At 45.8% G+C, this 19,141-nt stretch overlaps 1 protein-coding gene across 1 annotated transcript; it reads left to right on the top strand.

Annotated features, from left to right (window-relative positions):
- Nucleotides 1-1,894: 1,894 nt before the first annotated feature.
- On the top strand, nt 1,895-16,587 carry frmpd1b (FERM and PDZ domain containing 1b). The gene is made up of 16 exons (XM_061080260.1): nt 1,895-1,943; nt 4,030-4,140; nt 5,532-5,704; nt 7,288-7,390; nt 7,963-8,008; nt 8,362-8,466; nt 8,622-8,717; nt 9,233-9,358; nt 9,554-9,673; nt 10,217-10,350; nt 10,723-10,849; nt 11,172-11,264; nt 11,916-12,098; nt 12,436-12,637; nt 12,866-13,837; nt 14,060-16,587. Exons 2-16 carry the CDS (start codon nt 4,034-4,036, stop codon nt 16,585-16,587), a joined length of 5,115 nt encoding a protein of 1,704 aa, XP_060936243.1. The 5' UTR covers nt 1,895-1,943; nt 4,030-4,033.
- Nucleotides 16,588-19,141: the final 2,554 nt, after the last annotated feature.

The raw sequence follows: 19,141 nt of genomic DNA, 5'->3' as shown, positions 1-19,141 counted from the left end.
TGTCTCAGAGACACTGAAACACAAGACTCACAAGGCTTGAGAAATGCCTTCATTATTACCAAACAGCACTTCATACAAACATGCTCCTTGTGCAGCGATGATTTGAGGAGGGGTGGGAAGGTGAAGGGAGAGAAAACGGAGGGAGGATGAGTGAAAGGCTGGACAGACGACGAGGGTCGCCGATGAGCTGCTTGTGCCGGGCGGATTGGGGACTTAAGGACACGACAGTGGACGACAGGATTCGCGATTACTATTGATTCAGAACCAGATTAGGAGCAGACTCATCACCCGCCCGGACACACACAGGCTTTGCTGTCTTGGATTTGACACTGGGATCAGATTGGAGACTGCCATCATTAGAAAGAGGGAACAGTCTCAAAGCAGAGCACGGGGGAGAAATGGAAGCAGTGCTACAGGTTTGCTTTTGATTTATTTACTTAATGACTGTTCATACATCACTGTCTGCTGCCTGACTTTTCTTTGTTTGCTGCATTAGTCAGTTTCCTTTTCACTCCTCCTGCTGAACGCACTCTTTTACCTCTCACTGTAGACACTTTTGTTCTTTCTTTTCTTCCCCTTGCAGCTTCACTCCCTCATTTCTGTGCCGCTGCCCTTTTCACCCTCTTTAAAATTCTCCCCCTTTCCTCGCCCCCCCTCCAATATCCTGTCCTTTCTCCCCTTTCTTTGCCTCGAACCAATTCTCTTTTTCTGAGTCTCTTCCCCTTTTTCCCAGCCCCTCTCCCTACCTCTGCAACCCCCCGCCCCCCCCATACGTCTTTCCTGTGTGTCTTTTCTCTCTCCTCTCCACTCTTCTTGTTGAAAGTGTTGGCAAAGTGGCAGAAGGAGGCGGTGGAGGCCGAGCTAGCTGCATTAGCCCCATGCATTATTCATGCTCCCTGCAGTCTGTGTGTGGGTCTAGGCCTCCATGCCGGCTTTTCACTGGGACGCACGGGCCTCAAGAGAGAGCTCTGTGTGTGGAACACAGGGCCTGACGGACGAGCTGCACAGATGGACCTATCAATTCCCCCGATATCTGCTCCCTCTGGATGAAAGCCTCTGGGAGTGTGCGTTTACTTCACAGATCAACATTCAAGTGCAAAATGAGGCGGTTTCCTAAGACAAGATCAAGAATGTTTATTCAATGTCTCCCCTAACTCAACAGCCAGGCCTTTCACAACAAAGCCTTTCTCCCCCAGTGTGTTTTTCTTCTCCCCAAAACCAGAGGCCTTCTTAGGTTTCAGCCATATCTGCCCCGACGTTCACATGAAAGACTCGTCCTGTTTCATTACTGACTGAGAACCACATCTGCCTGGCATCGCTTTCTCCCTCCGCCACATCAGGATTCACGCTAACTGAACTGGGCGGTATGAAATTTTAATTTAGTACAACCAGACGGAGATGGAGTGCCTCGTCTCCACATTGCCATGTGCTTTTGAGGCTGCGGAGGAGTGGAGAGAGGGAGAGGGAGAAAGAGAGAGAGAGACAGAGAGAGAGAGCGAGAGAGCCTTGGGGACCAGAGGAGGGGCCTCTTGGAAAACCACAACCACATAGCTGCTTTGGACTCACATCTGCTTTGCTTGATATGCTTTCGTGTTCACTCTGAAACTATCAATAACAGGAAAATAGCTCCACCGCTTATGAATAGGTTAAAAATCCCGAAGCAGATTCGGCCTTGTCCGACTCGATATCTGGTCCTTTCCTGTTCTGCTGTAATTATAAAACCGTCGTGTTGGGATGTGCATCTTGTTTAAGGGGCTTGACCGATTTTTGACGTTTCTCTGCTCGGCACAGGTGGCCGCACCAGATTGGGATTGGCCCTGATGATCGCAGAGACCCCTCCTCCACCCCTTTTCAGCCAATCGCGGAGGGGTCGCAGAGCTGATGTCTCAGAGGGCGAGAGGGTATTTGTGTTCTGGAGTCCTGAAGAGACAAGCCACATCACGGTGAGTCACCCTCTTGAGTTAAAATGCCAGACGTTTTGCTGCTGTCTTATAAATGCCAGGGCAGGATTTGAGCCTCTGATTTGAGGGCTGGTTCTGATTTCCTGTGCGTGGAATGAATGTCAAATGTCTTCCTTCCTTTCCCAGAAGATTAATGTGCAAAAGCTCATTTTCAGGTGTAATATTCAGAGGTAGCACCTTCCATGCCAATACGCACTCAGCATGTTCTCCCTGACACCTGCTTTATTTAAGCTGTAAAGATGGGCTGTTACTGCTGAGGGAGGATAGTAAACCCCTGCTTTAGGAAGTGCGTGTTTGAAAAGAAAGGGCCGGCTGCTGCTGCTGCTGCTGCTGCTGCTGCCCAGAGAAACTGTCATTGGAGACGACTCCCTGACTCGGCAAGGACAGAGAGAGGGGGGCAGAAAGTGAAAGAGAGGAAAGACTGCAAAAAATGTCACCTGACTCTGCATTGATTGCAGCAGACACATGCAACCGAAACCCACACGAGCACAAGTCTCCAAACAACACGATGTCAAGCCTCAGAAGTGTATTAGCAGTCCAAACGTGTCCCTGTGAAGCTGAACGATGAGTCAGTTTCTGTTTCCTCTCTGATTGAACGGCGGGTGGATGTGTCAATAATCACAATCGGTTCCTCAGTGCGCGGCTGTCAGCTGCCTAGCATCACTCATCCCTCCTCGTCCTCATCAGTCTTCCTCAATCTGGATCAGCGGGAGGTGCTAAAGTGACACCCTGACCAGTGTAGGCCCGTGCAGCACTACAGCCGCTAATCCTCTTAAAGGACAGACCCACACACTGTATACTGTACTACTATGGAACCAGGCCAGTCGTCCCTATAGGCCGACAATCTTCTCCCACAGAGACGAGCTGAAGTCCTGCTGTTTTCGTTCCTGATTGTTTCTTCAAAAACAAAACAAATGGATTTGGTTTTCTGTCTCATGAATTCAACTTAACTCGCAGCAATTCTGCCTAACATCCTGTATTGATTGCAATGCAGCGTGTATTGTTTCCACATAAATCAAAGCTGAAAGTACAGTAAGGTAATTGCACTGTAATGACCTTATCTCCTCTTTTATTGGACAAAGGGATGTTTTAAGTGTCCCAGTTAGCTGTGGCAGATTGCCAGAAAAACGGTTTTGCTTAATTTGAGATCTCGACTCAAGTCTTGGCTTGCAGAGGTTTCCTCCATATTTCAGGGAGCCAATCAGACTGTAGCCCTCAGGGTGTTGGCTTCCGAGGCCACGGTATGGATCAGTAGGTTTCAGGAGCACATCCGTCATCGTTACCTGTATCGATCGGGTCTGAGTCGCTACTTTTAACATTTCTACCCAAGTTTTCCACCTCGTCTTCTCTGCCTCGTGGGGTCAAAACGTCCGATACAGCAGTGCAACAACAGCACATTAAGTATATCTCAAGACAACAGTAAAATAGAATCTGCTGGAAATAAAGATTTAATTCACCCCAATATGGCTCACAAATCATTCAAACCTTGAAATCTTTATCTTTAACTCTTTGTTAGCTCCACCAATGACGTTATGTTATGTTATGGAGGGAAAGTCTTGAGGAAATCTTGAGATGTGGTCGAGGTTCAGACCTTCCCTCATTAAGTCCCCACCACCCCCCCAGCTTAAAGGGCAGGCTGAGCAGAAAAGTCACAGCTGTAAAGTTGCACACAGATTGCAGCATTGTTATATTGAGCTCAGTTATCATGGTGCAGTTGTTTGCTGAGAAAATCAGGTCATTCAGGCAAAAATGTGACTCATGACATGCTGATTAAACGTCACCGCCTGCTTGCTCTCTCACAGCCTTTCTTGTTCTCCGTTCACATATCTGCTTATTCTCCTTATTCAAGGAAGGCGACATGCTCTGCATTTCAAAAATGGAGCCGATGAAATGCAAATGTAGCTGAGGCACAATTCTGGCACTGACTATAGAGCCCATTAAGAGAGAGCTAAACATCTCTTTGAACTGTTTTTAACCGGTTTTCCCTTCAGGTCCCCTCTGTCTGTTTTTCTCTCTGCTTTTTGCTTCCTTGTGAATCTGTCTCACATTCTTCTGTCTGTCTGTTTAGATAAATGGAGGAGAAGGAGCGATGTAGGAGCAGGTCTCCGGCTCGGAGGGCCAGTCGGGTGCAGCAGGTGGTGGGAACAATAATACGACGCACCCGGGAGTCGCTAAGCAGGTACAGAATGGACACTATGACGCCTGGCACCCTGATGTGAGAGACTATGTCCTCTGAGGGAGAAAATAGATTTGATTGTGATGGGAAAAACAACTGAGTGTGCAGTAGAGAAAGTGATGGCAGCACACAACCACGCAGCAATAGCAGAAGAGGCCAAACCCCCTGCTTCAAGAACTTATTGTAGAGAAAAACAAAACAATGAAGATTGGGATAGAGAGTGGAGCAAGAGGGTGGAGCAAACAGCATCATCCACTCCTCGGCCCGCTGCCCAGATCCTGTTGTGGGGGAAGAGTGTGGGTTTTTGTGATGTAAATCATTTGGAGCAAAAGATGCATTCGGCCAGGTTGGTCTTTTTAGCTGAGAAAAAGTGAAAAAAGGGCAAATATCTTGACAAATAGTGGACAAAAATCAACAGTTTAAAGTTTATGTCTCCTTGCTGTACACACACACTGGATTTCCTCCCCACACCCGCACATTCAGACACATAACACATAGTTGAGTACATATTCAAACCTAACTGTCCCTCTCACCCAACAGTGAACCACAAATATGCTTTCAAGAGTGTCGTTCACTCGCTGTCAGCTAAGCTGTTTCTCATTCTCAACAGCGGAGGTGGTGCAGAGCCAGTAAGCTCCCTGTTAGTCATTCTCGGGTAAAGAAAAAACAGAAAATCATACAGATACTGGATTTTTCCAGAGTTCGTTTGAGCTGATTTATATTTGTATGAATCTAACCTTTTCTCTGGCTCCTGAACTGTGAGGAAAAGATCAGTACAGGCTATTTGGTCTGCTAATTAATGTCAGCAGCCAAGCTTATATAAACCATGACCTACATCATATTTACCATGAAATGTAGCATATTCATGGTTCTCAGAGGATGAATCCTAATAAATTAGTAATTGAATGCCTCAACAACAAGTTAATGGATTAAAAGAACATTTGGTTGAGACATTCAACCAAAAGTTAAAACTTTTTTCAGCTCAAAATGTTAATGTGTGGAGTACTTTGATTTCTTTTTTTTTAACGTTTTTTTATTTAAAAAAAAATTGTAACCTTTTATTCACAAAATCTTGTATACAGCAATGACACAACAAATAAACAGGATAAAGTAAAACACAAACAAAACAAACAGACATAGTGCCAGATCAAATTATTTCATACAATATAATAATATAATATAATATATAACATATTGTAAGCTTTTTACAGCACTATTCCCGGCCTGATAAAGAAGTGACTTGATCTGTGAAAGAAAGTGATGAATGTTCACAATGAACGTGTTCACAGCAACAACGCTTCTCGCCTTTAATCCGCCTGCATTTATTTGTTGATGACTACAGTTTTGTAGTCTCCACGCTGGTGACCTTTTACCCTGTTTGACTCTTTTCTCAGAGAGCGGTTGCTAGGTGATGGGAGGTCGCAGCGCTCCAACAGTCTGTCCAGTCAGAACTTCCTGGCCAAGCTGACGCTGCAGATCACCAGGGACCCGGTCCTGGACAGCAGCACTGGACATGGCTTCACCCTCACCCCACATGCACCCCTGCTGGTCAGGGACATTGCCGCAGGTACGTGACATGTGAGGTGGCATCCGTGTGTGTGTGTGTGTGTGTGTGTGTGTTTGTGTGTGTGTGAGTGTGTTTGTGTCTGCGCGTGCAGGCGTGTGAGTGGTGTTTGTCTATAAGGATGACTGCACTTTGTTTCCCTGCTTCCTCTCCAAATGGCCACCTGGTTTATGCAACAGTGCATCGCCTACAGCAAGACAGATTTATAAACTCTCTCTCTCTCTCATTCTCTCTCTCACACAGACACACACAAAGACACAAACGCACATGCACACACATGCTTTCACCAATAATCGACTCTCTCCTGGCACTCAAACTGCAAGGCACAGTGCCAGAGAACAGAGCTACATGCTCATCCTTCCTTGATTCAATCACTTTTCATTTAGACAGCTTTGATAGTGGGGATCGAGAGAAAGCGACAAAGAGCGGTTTGGGGAAGAGAGAGAGGTGCTGATCCAATACTTTTACTTCTACCCTTTAAATTAAGCTGATAAAGGACCAGCTCTGTGACTGCTATATGATGCCAAAGAGAAAATGAAGGGGTAAGAGAGGGGGAGAACATTTTATAGTGATGCAGTGGGGAATATGCAATGACCAATGTGCAAATGTGACCGGAGAGAGTGTGAAAGTGTGCAGAGGGGAGGGAGGGAGGGAGGGAGGGAGGGAGGGAGGGAGGGAGGGAGGGAGGGAGGGAGGGAGGGAGGGAGGGAGGGAGGGAGTGAGGCTGGTTGACATCTTCGGGTGAAAGAAGACAGAGTGAGGTCCTGGTGTTGAGGAGGTGAAGATGAGAGGGAAAACTTGGCAGGAGGAGCAAGAATGTAAATGTGTGAAACGATCTCAAGTGTGTGTGTCTGTGTGTGTGTGTCTGTGTGTGTGTGTGTGTATGTGTGTGTGTCTGTGTGTCTGTGTGTCTGTGTGTCTGTGTGTCTGTGTGTCTGTGTGTCTGTGTGTCTGTGTGTCTGTGTGTCTGTGTCTGTCTGTGTGTCTGTGTGTGTGTGTCTGTGTGTGAGCTAGCAGAGCGGTGTGGCAATGCCATCAGTGGGTGGGGGCTTTGCCAGGCACTGGGTGTGTGAAAATATGTGGACATGGCGTACTGTGAATGTGTACGCATACATACACTTGTGTGTGCGTGTATGTATATGTGTGTTAGAACAAGCTGAAAGTGTTGCGCCTCAGTCGTGCTCTCTCGCCCGAAGACAAATGAATATAAATAGCCAGGGAAAGCAGAGCAGAGCTGAGCTGGATGAGACCCAGAATAACTGTAACCCCTCACATCCTGGAGAGCTCAGCCGAACATTGTTGAGTCAGCCATGTTGAACAGCCATGTGTGTGTCATTCTGTGTGTGTGTGTGTGTGTGGGGGGGGGACCATGTGTTAAATGGAAGTCTGTGTAATGTCGCCAAAAGTGACCTGTGAAAGTGTGTGTGTATATGTGTGTGTGTGCATTTGTAGCATACGTCACCCTTTTATCTGGACTTAAAGTGTTAGCCCACACATGCAGCTGGGTTTTGGTTTTATTCATGCACTCACTGTTTTCATTGTGTATGTTTGTGTGTGTGTGTGTTTGTGTGTGTGTGTGTGTGTAGGGAGTCCTGCAGATGGGATACTGTTCCCTGCGGACCAGGTACTGCAAATTAATGATACAGTGCTGGAGGATCTGAGCACAGAGCAGGTGGAAGGCATCTTAAGGTGAGAACAACTGCAGAGATAATTCTCTGTGTGTCTGACTGTGTGTGTGTGTGTGTGTGTGTGTGTGTGTCAGTCTGCGTCTGACTGTGTGCTCTTGTACAGCTATCTTTGTGAGGACCACAACCTACGGAGTGAGGACATTTTGGGAAAGTGAAGACATTTTGTCCGGTCCTCACTTTGTGACCCCCCCTTTAATGGACTGTTTGGGGGTTAACACTTGGTTTTTAGGGTGAGGGTTGGAATAAGATTTAGGTTAGGTTAAGGGTACGGGATAGGGTTAGGCATTTAGTTTGGATGGTTAGGGTTTGGGTAAGGGGCTAGGGAATGCATTCTGCCAATGAGTGTCCTCACTAAGACAGCTGTACAAACGTGTGTGTGTTTGCGTACATGTGTTTGAGAATGGCTTAGGATCTTATGGTCAAAAGGTCAGAGAAAGTGGTTACATGACAGCTGGACAGAAGGATATTGAGTTCTCTTGTGTGTATGTGTGTGCACATACATGTGCATCGTATGTGTTTGTTTTCACATGTTTGTGTGAACGGTTGTGTGTTAATCTGTTTTTTTCTGCACAGGGACTTGGAGGATTGTATCACTGTGACTGTTCTGCGGTACATGACGGTGAGTACAGAGAAGACATTGATGACATCCCCTAATACAAACACACACACACACACACACACACACACACACACACACACACACACACACACACACACACACACACACACACACACACAGTCATTACACCAGTCCTCATTCAAACATAAGCTCTGTGTGTTTCCAAGCATGTGACTATAAGTCTTCTGACGTGTCGACCATTTGATTAAGGCCGTGGTTGTTTGTGTCTTAAGGTTCTGTTGACCTGTAGAATTAATTGTGTCACTACACTGCTTTGAATTCAAGGCGCGTGTGTGTATGTGCTTGTGTGCATTTCTGACATAATGGCACCGGTATATGTCTGTGGTCTGCAGAATCCCAAGTCCTCCATCATGTCAGCGGAGAAGAGAGCTCGTCTGAGGAGTAATCCAGTTAAAGTGCGCTTTGCGGAGGAGGTGGTGGTCAACGGGCACACTCAGGTGGGGGAACCTCATTTGACACAGAGTGATGGCGGTCGTGTACCAAACACGATCGATCCTCATTTCTACATCTTATACACCTTCGATTCATCTTCATTTGGTCCTATGTTCTAAGCTGTCAAACCTTGCTAAAATCTCTCACTTCTTCTCACCAGGGAAACTCTCTTCTCTTCCTGCCCAATGTCCTGAAAGTCTATTTAGAGAACGGGCAGACCAAGGCCTTCAAGTTTGATAATACCACCACTGTCAAAGTGAGTACTGAAGGGAATCTCGATGCTACATGGCAGCTACGCCAACAGAATTTGGATTATTGTGATGTGTGACTGAGGCCCTGTTCAGATCCGGTATTAACATCATGTCATCATTAAGATCTCCCTTTGTTCTATTTGCATATAAACACGTATGTCTTTTCTGTTCCCAAAGAACAAATGATGTTGTTTTATCATTTGTTATTATGGGAATTCCCCAAGTGTGACAGAGTGTGTGTCGACCGTAGCTTCATTGAATAATAATAGAAAAATATATTGGATTTAAACTGAAATTTAATATAATAAGATAGCAAACATCATAAGATCTGTTAGGGTGACTGTCTTTATAAGCACATTGTTGTTGTGACAGCCGGTTTAGTATTTGTTTTTCCGTTTATGTTCCCAGCCAAAGGGAAAGTGAGAGGGGGGGGGTCAGACTTGACCATCTGTCACCAGCAGACTGGGGTGAAACATGTTTGTCTAAGGGGGTCTGAGCTGTTGCTTTTCCACCATTCCAGGACATTGTTCTGACCCTGAAGGATAAACTGTCCCTCCGGGCCATCGAGTACTTCGCCCTGGTGCTAGAGCAACAGTACAGCATCAACAAGCTGCTGCTGCTGCACGAAGACGAGCTCATGCAGAAGGTGAAGGAAACAGCAAACGCACATAGACCAACACACAAACATATGGCTTAAAGTGGGTGTGATTAACTTCACCTTTTTGTCATTGTCAAGAATACCGGTTTCAGCCAACCTTAATCCAAGAGGGTACAGCTCATATGAATTGTTGCCTTTACTGTTTGTAAGTATCCTCACACCTCTGTGCTTTGTCTTCACCAGGTGGTGCAGAAAAAAGACTCCCATGATTACCGATGTTTGTTCAGGGTGTGTTTCATCCCCAAAGACCCCATGGACATGCTGCAGGACGACTCCTCTACCTTTGAGTACCTCTTTTTACAGGTCAGAGAAGTTATACTTCTCTTATCTTATATATTACAGGGCTGCTGTATCTCTGTCTCTCTGAGAAACATCTCTATTTCAAAATCGAAACTAGAATCTCACACAGCAGAGCACATACCCCCACCAAGGCCCAACCGTCCCCTCATGAAACCACATTTATATTCAATAGATCCGGATTTCACCGGTGTAGACATTTTATGAATTAACAAAGAACTCTGTCTTCTCCTGCGCGTTGATTCTTTAGGTGACACAACACAGCAGTAAACAGTAAAGCACTGGCAGCACCACTTATGTCAAGTTGATTTATTATTGTAGCGTGCTATTGTGCTTGCTGTGTTTGTTTTTGCTGCATAACTCACGGCATAGGTTCCCCTGAGGTTGGTTTACTTACAAATATAAGGTGCATGATTGGTAACATCATGCACCTAACATAACTCAATCTAAAAGTCTGGTGCTTTTAAGTTGTTTATTGGTAAGTTATTGTAATGTATATTTGCATTTCCAATGGCTGTATGCATCACTCTGTGACTGCGTCTCTTTCAGAGTGTCGGGGACGTGTTGCAGGAGCGTTTTGCAGTAGAGATGAAGTGTAACACTGCACTCCGCCTGGCAGCGCTGCACATGCACGAGAGACTGGACAGCTGTGGACAGACCAGGACCTCTATCAAGAGTATCACGTGAGTCATATGTTGTTTTTGTCCCTGTCAGTTTAGGGTCAGTGTTTCCTCCTGCTCGACTGTTGCAATCACTGTAATTTGTATCAGATTGCTAAATGACTAATGAATTAATGTGATGGGAAATGGTTTGTGTGCACAGGAGTGTGTATTTGTTCTATCTCAGGTGTGTGGATCACAATTGTCTTGTTGTGTGTGACATAATTCTCCCTCTTTCTGTCTCAATCTCACACATTTCAAAGCTCAGATCTTTCACTGCTTACAATTAAAGGGACATTCTGTTCAAATATAGATGTTACGGTTAGGGTTACATAAACTGTACATAATCTCCATTATGTATCAGTTTAATTCCTGTGTGTGTGTGTGTGGTGACAGGAAGGAGTTTGGCCTGAACAGCTTCATCTCTCCCACGCTGCTGAGCAACATGAGGGAGAAGGACCTGAGGAAAGCCATCAGCTACCACCTCAAAAAGATCCAGTCCCTGCTAGAGCCACGGCACAAGGTACAAAACACACTGAGGGACGAGTGGAAGGAAGCACTGAGAGGCGTAAAGAGACAGAGAGTGAGAGTTTAGCAGAGGCGTTGAGCTACTTTTTAGTCGACTCTCACAGCGACTGCTAATCTCCTTGCAGTTTTAAGTGGTATAGCAGCTCGGGAAAGCGATAGATGGTGGTTGGGACGGAGGGAAATAAAACATTTGGGGGAAAGGAGCATATTTCTCTATGGAGAGCATCGTTTTGTTCAGTGACTCTACCGTAATATTTCCCCTGGTTTTCTCTCCCTGCCCTTCTTCCCCTTCTTCTACATCCACTGTGGTGTTGTAGGTAATATCTGCTACTCAGGCTCGAGTGGCCTACCTCACTCAGCTTGGAGAGCTGATTTCATACGGAGGGCGATCATACTCGGCTACAATGATGGTAAGGTTTGTGGCCCAGAGGGTGTTTTTATCGTCAACAAAAATATTTTCACAGAATTTCACTGTATTATTGAAATAAAGTACTTTTATTATAAATCTTGACAATGTAATAAAAGTTGTAATCTGTATATTAATATAATGGTGAAATTAAAGATTTGTTTGAAGGAATATTCAATTGCCCAATGGCCTTAAATGTTACATTACATTGAATTATATGTAAAAATACAAATAATATACATCCTATTGCTTTGTATGTATCTATATTTGAATTTCTATCTGTATTTAGAGAGAATAAATCTCTGTAGAGTAAACCAATTTTTTTTTCTGTAATCTGATGGTAAGTGCCAGACTTTTTACAGTTTTTTCATGAATTGTTTACAGTGTATAGTTTACACCCACTCAACCAACTTAAGATAAGATAAGATACAAACTGGGGAAATTTACTTGTAAGACGGGCAGATAGAATGAGATAAGTGAACATGTGAAAGTATAAAAATAAAATAAGCAACAAAATAAAAAATAAAGTTGAATAAAAACAGTGAATATGTACATAATATACATAATATAACTTGGACCTTCTTGTCTCCTCATTTTATTTGCACTCCCTCCTCTCTATTTCTTTCTTTTCTGCTGTACCCCCTCTCACTCTCAGCTACAAGACAGGGAGGTGGTGGTCAGCCTGCTGGTCGGAGCCAAGTACGGGATGAGTCAGATCATCAACCACAAGCTCAACGTGATCTCCACGCTGGTCGAGTTCAGCAGCATCAGCCGAGTGGAGTTGCTCTCGGAGTCGGACAAAGTCAGCCTCCTGCGCATCTCACTGCACGACATGAAGGTAAGGAAGAACATGTATGGTCACCGAAACGCCAGGGTCCATTATTCATTAATGTGCAGGCACTTACACACTGACACAGATGTGGAAAAAAGATATTCACTCAACACATTACATTTGTGCGAAAGCTCATGCTAGAGTAAATATAGGTCAGGAATTTCTCCTTGAACACACAAATGATAAGAAGCCTAAGGGAGTGTGTGCCAGCTATATAATACACTTGTCTCAAAGGTGACTCTCTCTCCCTCTCTCTCCCACTCCTTCGTCTTTTCTCCCTTTACCCTTTGACTTTAACCGCTGCCTCCTTACCTTATCTTGTGCAATGCCCTCCCCCTCACAGCCATTTGCCTTACTGATGGACTCTCTGGCAGCCAAAGACTTAGGGTGTCTGCTGGGAGGCTACTGCAAACTCCTGGTGGATCCCAGTGTCAATGTCTTCCGTCTGGGGCGCCCAAAAGTGAGGGTGCACCGGATTCCTGCTGAAGAAGGTGTGTGTGGGAGGTTCGCCGTAGTAGAGGGCGTGTGCTATGAATCCCTATCAAGTGAGCAAAAACTGTTTCACTTAAAATATCAAAAATTATCCAAAAAATATAAATCACTTAATGGCTTTTGGCCTTTTGATAGACATTTTTAACATCCCATATTGATGTATATCACCAGCCAGTACGGGTACGGATAGAAAAGAAAGTCATACCATCAAAATTTGAACCTTATTATATTCCGCTCAAGTGCTAATCTATTGTGTTGCGGTGTTTGTCTGGTGTTCTTAGGTTATGTGTCTCGCTGCTGTAGTGACTCGGACGACTCGACAGATGACGACGACCCGATGGATTCACAGAACTACAAACGTCCGGACCCTGCAAGTCAGGACTGGGAAGAAAGGAGGAGAGAGGAGGAAGAAAAGAGGAGAGAAGAAGAAAGGAAAGAGAGAGAGGAGTACAAAGGAAAACAGGAAGTGAAAATAATAGTGACAATAGAAGGTAAAGCAAATGAGGGTGAAGAGGAGGGAGGAGCAACGGGAAATGCACTGCGTACATTTAGTGTCATGGATGAGGAAATGAACCCGGAGACCCCCTGGTATCACACTGACCCACGGGTCACCAGCAGTTTCTCCAGCTTATCCAGCAGCTCCTTGAGTGCCGCACTAGAGGAGAGCAGCACCGCAGCTAAAGCCCCGTCTCGCATAGAAGCACTTCGTGGACAACGCACGGCCGAGGACCTGCCCAGCTTGGACGTTCACCACCCCTTCCTCCTCGAGCCAAAACGCCAACAGGGCCCTCTGCGACCCACCAACCTCAATTATCGGGGCAATGACAACTCTTGCCTTTGCTTCGCTGATCTCTCCAAGGCCGATTTCCTGCCAAGCCCGCCTGAGGCTACCAGCGACGATGACGATGATGATGATGAGGAGAACGAAGAGCAAGGAGTGGAGCAACTCAGACGCATGTCAAAGATTCCTAGCTCGAGAGATTTGAGAATGATTGACAGTATACCCTTTGATAGATCCCCAATTAGAAGAAAGAAAAAGACACCGCCGAAAGTTCCACTAAGGACAAGTTCAATTCCCGGGCACAAGGCAGGAGAGGCTGAGCAGCGTCTCTCCAAGGACGAAGACAGTCTATACCTGACACCTTCACCGAACCCTAAACCGGCTCTTTTGGTCAAAGACACTGTCTCAGAATCTGAGGATGAGTTTTTTGATGCACAGGACAGATTTACTCCCCCAGTTCCTGATCTATCAGGTTTGTTCACAGCACGTTTATTTTATTTAAGAAGGGACAATGCATTGTTTGTTATGACTTGAAAGCAGGATGGTTTATCTGTGTCACATTTGAGAGAAGCTGGCATGTTTTTTTTAGTGTGAGGGCAACATGTGACAATCCTGAGACATCACTGTGATTAAAAGAGTTATTTCTGTGCTTCATTTCTTTCTCTTCATTCTCATTTGTCTCCGTATTTTACAGATGCTGAACTGGCCGACCGGCAAAATGCTAATCGGTTGAGTGGAACCTGGAATGGTGTTTCAACTGCCCCAGGGAAAGAGCCTTCCTCCCCCCTTAGCAATAAAGCCCAAACCTCTAAAACAAAGAAGGAAGTGGAGGCACTTAAAAGGCCCACAAATCATCTTACCAACCAACGTCCCAGTCCACCAAAGCCATCACAGAAACCCGAAGTTAAAGTCAAACCACCCTTGGCACCCAAGCCCCAGCTGCCTCCCAAACCTCAGATCATTCCTCCTAAATCCCCCAAGCACGGGAGATCATATGCCCACTGCAACGGGGACGCCTCTGGACGTCTGTCCTCTGAACTCCTGGAAATGGAGCCAGACACCATGGAGTTCAAGTCTGTCACATCTGGGGCGGGCGGACTGCCTCTGTCATCACCTCTGATCACAGCAGTGAGGTGCAGCAAGCAACCTGCAGCGATCACGACACCACACACCGAGGAAAAGACAAAGAGGCAGGAAAATGGCGCTCATGTCATTTACAAAAACAGAGCAAACACTCCTGATAAAAAGGAAACGCCAAAAGTTGAGAGTCAAACCAATGGGACTTCCCTATCCTCAAAGAAACCACTAGACTTACCCCCTCTCCTTCTCTCTAATTCAGGCCCAAAGCTAGCCATCCCCCCTGCGGTGCCCCCAAAACCCACGTCTCCCACTAATCTCCACCCTTTGTCACTACCTGCTAGCTCTCCTGTCTCCCCCACTGATCCAAGCAAGGGGATCTTCAAGGATAGCATAAATACGCCAAATGGAATCCATCCCTGGAGCAGCCGCAACGGCACCATCCAGTCAGGACCCCGGAGGGTCTCTCTGAGCCATGAGAGCCTTTCACCCAAAAACACAGATGCACAAGTCACCCTTACCACATCCCTCACCTCAACTAACTCTAACGATGTCCGGGGCCTAGAAAGCAGAGAACATGGAAGATCTGGATCAGGATTGGACCTGAGGACCAGCTCCTCCAGCCTGGGGGGCAGGCTGCCAGCCTCTGCCCTGAGAGGGAGGATCCAGTCTCTGCCTTGGTACATGACCCGTTCACAGGAGATTTTGGGAACTCTGGACTATCCCTCCACGAGCTCCATCAACGGAGACACATCTGGATTTGGCTCTGGTTTGTCTGTCGCCAGTGGTTTATCAGATTTAAACAGAACCCCTGTCAAGCAAAAAGAGACTATTGTCTTTAAATCAGGAGGGAAAGGGACAGTTTTAGAGGACGGAGCTGAGGTCGTCATCGCCACCATCAAAGAGGCCCAGGATGTGACGTCACATATGAGAAGGGCCAATGGGACGAATGGCTCACACCCTAATCTCACTGTTAAAGATAATATTACGCACAGCGGCAGTGTCTCGTCAGAGCAGCCTCAGTCCCGGTCCCACTCAGCAGTCGGATTGGGGGGCGTGTCCAGCATGCAGATTGGCGGAGACTCACCAACCTCCTCGCTGGCAGACAGCACTCCACCAGAACAGCACCGGGAGGCGTGTGGCTGCCGCACCGTTTACGCCAACTGTTTCAGTGGAGACACAGAGGACGGTGTCAGCTTTGACGAGGAACTCACCGTTTACGAGTTCTCCCGCCGCACGCGACCCAAACCTCCCCCGCCGGGACCGGCCCCTTCTCCTCCGATCCCTGCTCCAAAACCTAATATCTTGTCTCTGCTGAAAGACAACCCACGCCCACTCTCTACCTTCTCCACCGCCTCGTCTGAACTCAGTCCCTTAGTGTCACGACCTGTTTCCCCCACAACCTCTTTCGGCGGTCCTCTTCGATCGCTCTCCAACAAGAATTACGGCGGGCTGAAGGGGGGGTTCGCCTCCCTACGTCAAGATATAGAACAACTTCTGCTGGTGCTAGAGAGCGGAGCCCTTGAGCAGCCACCACAAACATTATATCAGGACTCAAAGCAGGATATAAAAGCAGGGCCTGATCTAAATCATAACGGGACAGAAGACAGCGCTACCACAGCAGCGGTCTCAAGCTGTACTGGGGCCGGCTCTGTCACCATGACGGAGGCTGAGAGGACTCTTCTCCAGGCGGAAGCTCGGCGCCTGGCGTCTGGGTGCCAGCGGGCCACGCGTGTGGGCTGGGCTCCTGATGAAGCCTTACGCTCGTTATCCAACAGCTTCAGTGCTCTGGTTCAGTTGTCGGTGGCCTGCCTGCGAACAAGCCCCTGCCCTGGCTGTGACATTTGCCATAACGCGAGTCTGGTTCACGGCGATGAAGAGGAAGACAGTCAGGAGGCCATGGCGAAGCTGAAGGAGATCGTGGGTCTCTACAGGGAGTTTGTCGGGGCGGTTGAAACGGCAGGGACCGGTGCTGGAGGTAAGAGTGCTGGGGCAGGACTGGGTCAGGGGGAGAGTGACGGGGTGAGGCTGCTGGCCAAACGCTGCACCGTGCTCATCTCCTCCGTATTCGCACTCACACAGCTCTTCAGGACACACACACTAGACTCTTCGGAGACGCCCGGCCACGTACCTCTCAACTTTTGACCTGTGAACTTTTACCCACTAATAACCAACTGACTGGAGGCGAGACAGCACAGAGTGAACTGGTGTGTAGCCCTGTGTTCTTGTACAGTAAGTGCCATGCACACACCACAGCACACGGACTAACCTATATTACACACAACCACATGAAAACACACACACACACACACACACACAAAACAAAAGAGGAAAGGAACCGTCATTGCTTGGACTCTTGTTGGACGCATATGGACTATGCATTTGTACATATGAATTTTATAATTATATTATAATTATCTTATTTTATGATACAATGTGTGTATGTAAGGATTGATTACCCATGTATGTATTTATGTATTTATTTTTACAATATTTGCACCATGATGTGTGGCGTGCAAAAAAAAAACTATGGATGTCACTGGAATTTTTATTTTTCCTTCTCTTTGAGACAGTGTTATGTTACTTTTTGCTGCTTTAAAGATTTCTCCACTCCACAAGGTGTAATCTGTAAATTGTCAGTTTTCAAGTTTATTACTAACAGTACGTTTTACTGACAAAAAGCATAAAATATACTTTAGCGCTCTTGCGAAATACAGAAACGGACCGATTTGTTTTGTATGTGCAGGGATCGCACCTTTTTAAAGGATTTAGTTTTTCAATATTACAGTCGCATATAAATTGGATACAAAACTATACCATTACAAAGCAGGGAGAGCACTTTTGACTGTTACAGATTGCACCTTTTTATGAGACACGTACCCTTGTGTAAAGTGTTTTTTCTACCCCCTTTTGCCCCGACTGTCCTGACTGACTCTTGAGTGAATGCTTCTTGGAAATACCCAGACGTATGCAGTATTATAACAGTAATCTAGTTCTCATCCAAAGGACACTACATATATATTTTCTGGGAATGCGCTGATTGGGCCCAGGGGACCTCTGTTCTTTAGTTTAGTTTTTTGACTTGGCACAAGTGTGACTGTTAAACTCTGTCCAGATGTAGCAAAGATCCAAAGTCTTACAACACTGAGCCACAACTGTTCCCCACTACACAATCCTCTTTGGGTGCACCACCTTATGAATAACACACTAAAAAGATGGACTGACTGCTGTGTGCTGGGGTCAGAACTTCACATATACATTTATACTGTATCTCTGTGTCCTGTTCTGTTTCTACCTTAGTTTATGGCTATGCAAACATAAAACCCTCACCCCCACCATATACTGTATATTCATTTCTTTATGTGCTAACATGAAAAACAACATTAGCCACATTATGTTTGTATGGATATAATGGGTGCTTTTCTTTGTTGGGAATGTTGGCTTTTTGTCTTGTTTCAGGAGAACTTACTGCATTATGGATCGTATGCATTCTGCAGAGTTGCATGGCATTACCGTTTGTCAATATTAGGACTCCTGTCTATACTGATGTCTGTGAATTGTCTATAAAAAAAAAAAGGATTCTTTTGCTCGATGAGTTTGCTGATGCGCAGTGTTCACTAGTCAGCTCGTCCATTTCAAGATGCCAGATCACTTGATGAGCCAGCCGATCTGAGGGACTTACCCGAGCCACCTACGACACCGGGAAGGTAATTAAGCCAAATCAGCCAGCAGTGGTATCTACAAGTGTGATTACAGGATTAGCTGAAATTAAGACTACTTACATTGTCAGAGGCAGCGGGTGAGGAGTTAGGTAGCATATTTAATCTTCCAAAAACATGTGCGAGGGAAATTATGTCTCGGTGGCTCTGGCTGAAAAAAATAAGAGGAGCTTCCAGTTGCCATGGAGGTATCGACCAGTAGCAGTGTCCATCGTCGCACTGATATCAAGACATACTGTGTGTCTCAGGAGCATCTCTAGCAGTTCATCAAACAGGCCCGACAGTGAACAGTGCCTGTGTCACCTGTGTGTTTTGTTGCCGTATGCTACAACGGTGTCAACAGCATTTCATATTCAAAGAGGACATTGTGTTTCTACACGTTTTTCGTACCCACGTTCAATGAAGTCAATGTACCAAGAATTGTATTGTCCGGAAATAAACTACACACTGACCTTAATAATGTTGTTGGACCAAGTGCTTGGGTTTTGTCATGTTGTATTGTGCCACTTTAAGTTCATGTACAAACACCGCACGCAGAAAGAAGACAAATCAGATTAGGAGATGTTCAATTTTGTCAAATATTAAACCCAATGGCAAACTATGGCTTCTTTTGGGATCTGAACCAAATCGCACACTAATTAATATCAGTCCCTTAAACCAGTCTGATTGTTTTTCAACAAGATCCATGAATTATACTCAGAAAGAAATGTTGAAAAATGTCACAATTTTAAGAAAATGAAAAAGAAAATCTAGAGCCAACCCCCCGATCCAGCTCTGCACCAAAATGTAATGGTTTCGTCCTTGTGTCATGTCACACCACAAACTTTCATGAAAATCAGTTGTGTAGCTTCTGCATCATCCTGCTAATATATTAAGAAATGTAGATGAAAACATAAGATCCTTGGTGGAGGCATTAATGTGACAACAGCACACAGAATATCGTTAATTAGTTAATAAGCATTACTGTGAGATTTCTGTCT

The sequence above is a fragment of the Limanda limanda genome, chromosome 10 (genome assembly GCF_963576545.1).
Source record: "Limanda limanda chromosome 10, fLimLim1.1, whole genome shotgun sequence".
NCBI lineage: Eukaryota > Metazoa > Chordata > Actinopteri > Pleuronectiformes > Pleuronectidae > Limanda > Limanda limanda.
This window is presented reverse-complemented; position numbering and strand designations above follow the sequence as displayed.